General features: G+C 44.7%; 1 protein-coding gene across 1 annotated transcript; it reads left to right on the plus strand.

Moving 5' to 3' along the window:
- Nucleotides 1-272: 272 nt before the first annotated feature.
- Nucleotides 273-871, plus strand: LOC145098133 (secreted RxLR effector protein 161-like). The gene is made up of 2 exons (XM_079035805.1): nt 273-425; nt 509-871. The coding sequence occupies exons 1-2, from the start codon at nt 273-275 to the stop codon at nt 869-871; spliced, it is 516 nt and encodes a 171-aa protein (XP_078891931.1).
- The last annotated feature ends 5831 nt before the right edge of the window (nt 872-6702 follow it).

Genomic DNA, 6702 nt, shown 5'->3' on the forward strand with positions numbered 1-6702 from the left:
AGATGAAAACTAGCGGGAACTCGGTGACATTCTTGGTCCTATATGTGGATGACATATTAATCATGGGAAATCAAATTCCAACTTTACAAGGTGCAAAGACATGGCTTGGAAAGTGATTCTTAATGAAGGACATAGGTGAGGCACAATACATTCTTGGAATCAAAATCTATAGAGATAGATCAAAACAATTAATAGGTTTAAGCCAAGGTACATATATTGAGAAAGTATTGAAACGGTTTAATATGCAAAATTCTAAGAGAGGATTTGTACCTATGGCTCATGGCACTGTACTAAGTTCATCTCAGTGTCCTAGCACAAAGGTTAAGCTAAACAAGATGAAGGATGTTCCATATGCTTCTCCAATTGGATCCATCATGTACGCCATGAATTGTACAAGACCTGATCTTGCTTATGTTATGAGCATGGTAAGAAAATTCCAACAAAATCCAAGTGAGAAAGTCATTGGACAGCTAAGAAGAACATTTTAAAGTACTTATGAAGGACTAAGGATATGTTCCTCATCTATGGAGGCATGGAAGAAAGCTTAAATATAAAATGCTACACTGATGCTTCCTTCACAACTGATCGAGATGATTGCAAATCGCAATCAGGATATGTTTTCATTATCAATGGGGGTGCGGTATCTTGGAAAAGCTCCAAGCAAAGTGTTGTTGCACAATCCACTATAAAGTCAGAATACATTGTTGCTTCTGAAGTTGCACAAGAGGCTACTTGGATGAAGAAATTCATTGGAGATCTAGGGGTAGTCCATATTATTCAGGACCCCCTAGATGTTTTCTGTGACAATGAGGGTGTTATTGCTTTGGCAAAAGAACCCAGATCACACAAGAAGACAAGGTATACTAGCTGAAGATTCAACTTCATCCGATATAAAGTTGAAAAAGGTGAAATTTGTATTCGAAAAGTTCACGCTGATCAAAATTTAGTGGACCCTTTCACGAAGCCCCTTCCTCAAGTCAAGTTTGAAGGTCATGCTCGAGGAATAGGACTTCGTTATTCTATTGATTGTATTTGATCTATGTATTAGTATTAAGTATTAGGACATTATAACATCATCTATTGTAATGAGTATGATATATATGGCATATGATCTTTTCATTAAATATTTGTTGTGTTCTTTATTAACATGTTTCATCCATGAGTAAATTTATTCACTCTAAAATCCATAGTCGGTTATTATTGTGAAAACAGTAATAAAGTAAGACTAATATGAATTGGAATTATTGAAAAAGCGTTGTAACCAGTTTCATAGGTACTTGCTAGAGAGCAAGTATTGGATTGACTCGTTCAAGATCATTTTGTGGATCGATCTCATGAATGATACTTGATAAAGGTAATATCTGTATATCCTTAACACCTGATATACAAATATGGGACTTGAGTGTGGAGAATGTTATGCTTTGATGTTGTAACACCCAAAGTTTTGAAGGCCAAGAAAGGAAAGAAAACCCTAAGTTTAGGGGTCGACTCGGCGAGTCCAAAGGGGGACTCGGCGAGTCCGAGCGGGATCCGGGTCGAGGAGTAAGTGACCGACTCGGCAAGTAGGCCAAGGTGACTCGGCGAGTCTGGTCTGTGCGTGGAAAACCCTAAATTCGGGACTTGGAGCCTATATAAACGTCTTAATCTTCTTCCTAGGGTTCCCTTACTGCCTCTTCAGCCCTGGATACCAAACCCTAGCTGTCATAACCGTTCATTGAGCCATTTGTTGCCTTGGAAGGTGCATTAAGCTTGGAGAAGGAAGAAGGAACTTGGAGGAGCAAGAAGGGACTATAGATCTGGAGTTTGTGGAGCCTTTCTGAGATATTGAAGGTAATAAGTCGTCCCTCTCTCCTTTAGGTCTTCCATGGTTGTGAGATTTGGGGCTTTTAAGCCATGGTTTGACACCCATTCGAGTTAGAAGCCGGATATGGAGTTGCTACTTCAGATCCAAGTGTGTTATGGACTAGAGAAGCATAAAGTATCAGCCCTTGAGTCAATGTTGAAGCCCCTTGGCCTTAAACCCTAGTTTATGGTGTATTTTGCTTAGATATCTTTCTCTACACGTAAAGTTTGCAACTTTACGTGAGGAATAGGCTTGGGAAGGGTAGATCTACAGATTTGAGTCCCTGCATGACTCAAAATTCCTCTGCATGTATGAAGGACCGGATGGACTCGGCGAGTCCTTTGAGTGGACTCGGCGAGCAGCTTGAAGATGAGGAGGAACTCGACGAGTGGGACGAACGGCTCGTCGAGTCGGATGAAGTTGGGCATGAACTCTGCAAGTTGGAAGAACAACTCGGCGAGTTGGATGAAGATTGTCTTGGACTCGGCGAGTCTGTTCTTGGACTCGGCAAGTCAAGTCGCGAAACCCCAAACCCTTCGAGTTTAGACTCGAATCAATGAGTCAATTAGAGACTCGGTGAGTTGGACAGGTCAGGACTCGGAAATCGGTAGACTCGGCGAGTCATGGACTGACTCGGCGAGTAGAGTCGCGAGTGGAAGGACTCTGGACTTATGAACTCGGCGAGTCAGTAGGGTGACTCGACGAGTAGGGTTGACCTGGAAGGTTGACTTTGACCAGGACTTTTACTTTGACCTGAGTTGACTTAGTTGACTTTCGGGAGATAGTTAGACTAAGGGTTGCACTGATATTGGTAGCTCGGGGAGCTAGTGGAGCAGGAGTTCAGAGAGTTGTCGGTCAGCAGCCAGAGGATTATCAGCAGTGCGAGGTGAGTCTCCTCACTGTTTGTATGGGTCTAAGGCACCAATGCCGACCCATTTAGAATATGCATGAAAGACCAGGGGGTGGCCCCTGGCACACAGTATGTTATTATGTATGATAGGAAGACCCGGGGGTTAGCCCTAGGCAATATGCATGAAAGACCAGGGGGTGGCCCCTGGCACACAATATGTTATTATGGATGATAGGAAGACCCGGGGGTTAGCCCTAGGCAATATGTATGAAAGACCAGGAGGTGGCTCCTGGAGTATTGTATGCTATTATATATGAAAGACCAGGAGGTGGCTTCTGGCACACTGTATGCTGTTTAGCTAAGTAGAGTAGTATGTACGGTTGTCTTTGTGATACTTGCATAAAAGACCATGGGGTGGCCCTTTGCACATGTCTGTAAGACCAGGGGTGGCCCTTGGCACTTGTCTGTAAGACCCACGGAGCGGCCTAGGCTTGACCAGGAAGACCAGCGCGGCCCGTGGCATAATGGCAAGACTATGTTTGGCACATAGCACCTTATTTGATTATGGATAAGTCGGTTATGTATAGCTCTTGGCTATGAATGGTTTGTATGGTATGTGGTATCTGGGGAACTCACTAAGCTTCATGCTTACGGCTTTCAGTTTTGGTTTCAGGTACTTCCGGTAGCGGATGATGGAGCTCGGGATGATCGCATGGCACACACCATAGATTAGTCAGCCTGGGAATGTTTTACTCTGATAATGAACATGTGTTTTGAAAACTAATACTCTGTTTATGTTTTGAAATGATGATTTTACTTTAAGTGATACTTTATTAAAAGAAATTTTTAGTCTTGAATTTTGGGACGTTACAGATGTAGTCAAATGTTGTTCTTTAAACAGGCAGTTATAAAAGCTATTATCGGGCATGATGTGAACCATGCAAGAGACGTATGTAGTCAAGATGGGATTTGTTCCTCTTATTCTTTGAGAGTTAGACATCTAAGGCTTGATGTAAATTTGAACACTTATATTAGATTGACTGCGATCTATATCTTATGTTCAACATGATGTCTGTAGCAAATGGATAACTGATAAACTTACCTTACACACCAATTGTAGCCTTGGGCTTCTAAGGAATTAGGCGTTGATAGAATGACATAAAGTCGTATGTTGTTGGGGGCAGTAAATGTTGCTAGATCTTCACCACTATCTATATCAATTTGATGTGAGTCTTGCGCAAGTGGGAGATTGAAAGATCATGTATGCTCAAGACTCATATTAAAGTGATATTGCTAAATAACATATGATACTAAGTGTCACACTAACAACAACTTGATGCAATTGATTATTTATTAGAAATTGATTTGAGGGATTCGGACATGCTCTCGAGCATGTCTGAACTCAAACTGAGGGATTTGTATAAGAGTTTTCAAAATGAAAAGACGGTTTTGTAAATGAGAGTTTTGAGGAAGAAAACGGTTTTAGAAAAGCAAAAAGAATTCAGAAAGAAAAGAACTTTGAAAAGAGAAAAGAGGTGTGGTGCATGCAATCAGTCGAGCTCAAGTAAGTACCCCAAAATACCCATACAATTCTATGTTTTGATTATCAGTTAATAGAACAGCATGCTAGAATAGGACTAAGGATCTAGGGATGATGCCTTATGTGCCTGTTATTTGTGCTTTTGAGCTGCATAGTAGTGCTGATTAGACAGTAGTAGGATAGCCTGTTTAGGTTATGCCTGAGTTATGATTTTGTGTTGCATGCTAGTTCAGATTTTTGCTATATGTGTATGATTGCTTGAGTATGTCGTGGTTAGATTTTCCCCTCGTCTGAATGCTGCTTGCTTTGTGCATTGTGGGATTTTGAGTGATGGGAGTTAGCCATTAAGTGGATACGCCACGTCACATGTGATCAGGTTTGAATAATCTCAGAGTGCTGGACTTGGCCCAATTGCGCAGCTCTCGTTTGAGTCTAACCGTTGTAGGGACGAGTCTTTTACTCGAAGGATTATCTGAGCCTCGTCACATGTGATGGTATCCAGGTGATGGCTAATTGGCATCGCGAGGAAGCCTTCAGCAGCTAAGGACTAGTTTGAGTTGAGTCAGAGGTTTCCCTAGGGTCAGCCTAGGATGAGGTAGTGCTGGAAGCAGAAGTAGTAGAAAGGGACCTGGTGGAGTCAAGGCAGTTCTTGAGGAAAGTACGGATAGATGTGGAAGGTAGTATGGGCCCGTACTACTGAAAGCAGAGGATCCGTACTCAATTCGGGAAGGGCCTAGACAAGACCGGGAACCTGGTAGTGCGTGCGTTTGGCCTCGCAGCAATGATCAGTATTCTGATAGTGGTTGTGTTATATTTTCAGCATGGTGACGTTGCGAGAGAGACCAGTGGGCGGGTCAGGATCCGGTTCAGGATCAGGTTCGGGCGCGGGATCCGAACCATTTGATGATGGGTTGTGCGAGTTCATCGCATCTGAGATTACGAGAGGCATCCTTGAGGCGACCCCGGTCATTTTCGGGTCGATCAAGGAGGGGATCATTGAGCTGATGGAGGATCGCCTCCGAGCTTTCAAGAGTGATTTGGCGTCTGGCCAGGCAGGTACGCGCACGCTGTCCTTCAAGGACTTCAGAGGGTGTGGTGCGCCGGATTTTCACGGGGTGAAGAACCCCATTGCTGCCAGGAGATGGGTTGCAGACATTGAGTCTGCACAGTTGACGAGCTTCTGCCTGGATGGGTCGAAGGTCCGCTTTGCGGCGGCATGTTTGAGAGACAGAGCTAGAGATTGGTGGGAGTCAGTTGGAGACTCATTGGGAGCTTCGGTCGTTGAGGTTATGACCTGGTCAGACTTCGTGACCAGGTTTAGGGCGGAGTTTGCACCGACAGTGGAGCTTCAGCAGCTGGCCAGAGAATTTCTAGACATGAGACAGACGACAGAGTCGGTGGCGAAGATTACCGCCAAGTTTCGGGAGAGGGCCCTATTAGTTCCTCAGTATGCAGGGGATGATGAGATGCAGAGGACCCGCTATCATGACATGTTGAGAGCGGAGATTCGGGATCATGTCAGCTTCCCGGCATGCCCAACCCTGGACTCTATGATTGCCAGAGCTAGGGAGAGGGAGATCGACCTGGAGCACATTGCGAAGAGGAAGTCAGATCAGACATTCACTTTGGAGGGTCCCGGGAAGAGACCCAAGACTTCAGATTAGCGATTAGTGGGTCGGAAGGGCCGAAGTCAGTGCAGCACGTGCGGGAAACCGCACGAGGGAGTGTGTCGTTCCAGGGGTTCCGGCTGCTACAAGTGTGGCAGTGATGGTCACGTCAGCAGGGACTGCCTACGGGGGGCAAGCCCATTATGTTTTCACTGCAATCAAGTGGGCCACAAGAGGACCGACTGCCCGATAATTAGGGGAGGAGCAGGGAGTGTGCCTGCCCCAGCGACTATGAGGATTACGGATGGGCGAGAGGGTAGTGCCATGCAGTGACAGATGCGGAAGATCTAGATTACAGGAAGAAATGTTGCAGGTACGTATCTGTGGCTATTTTCATTCCTAGGCGAATTAGGGAAGTTTTTACCCTGGACTCAAGCGATTTTATGTATGATTTGTCTCTCTGCTTGTATTTGGATTGTATTTTGGAATTGTCATATGCCAATTGCATACCAGGAGCTATTAGTAGCTAGTGTAGGTCATCTTTCACTTCGGGTTCAAAGTGTTCAGTAACATCTCGGTTACGGTTGAAAATGGTTCGGGAAGTGGTCAGCCACCATCATCGGAGTTTGATGGTTCTAATATGGGCGTTCGGGATGGCTTTCGGAAGCATCAAGGAAAGTGGCTTATCACCAAGGAGTCTGTGCCCAGTTATTCGGACTCTAAGGACAGTAGTCAGAGCTTAGATGATTTTTTTTAGCATCAGGGATGCGGGCGGTGTTCATCTAGTATTCGGTAATCATACGGTAGTTGGAGTGGGCTAGAGGCGGATCGCTAACAGGGATAGGGCGATGGTGGTTATCAT

The sequence above is a fragment of the Lactuca serriola genome, chromosome 4 (assembly GCF_051521515.1).
Source record: "Lactuca serriola cultivar US96UC23 chromosome 4, Lser_US96UC23_V15, whole genome shotgun sequence".
Classification (NCBI taxonomy): Eukaryota; Viridiplantae; Streptophyta; class Magnoliopsida; order Asterales; family Asteraceae; genus Lactuca; species Lactuca serriola.

Coding starts and splice junctions, on each gene's coding strand:
- LOC145098133 (XM_079035805.1), top strand. CDS start 273: ATGGCTCATGGCACTGTACTAAGTTCATCTCAGTGTCCTAGCACAAAG. Junction 426..508: donor TTGCTTATGTTATGAGCATG/GTAAGAAAATTC, acceptor TGAAGGACTAAG/GATATGTTCCTCATCTATGG.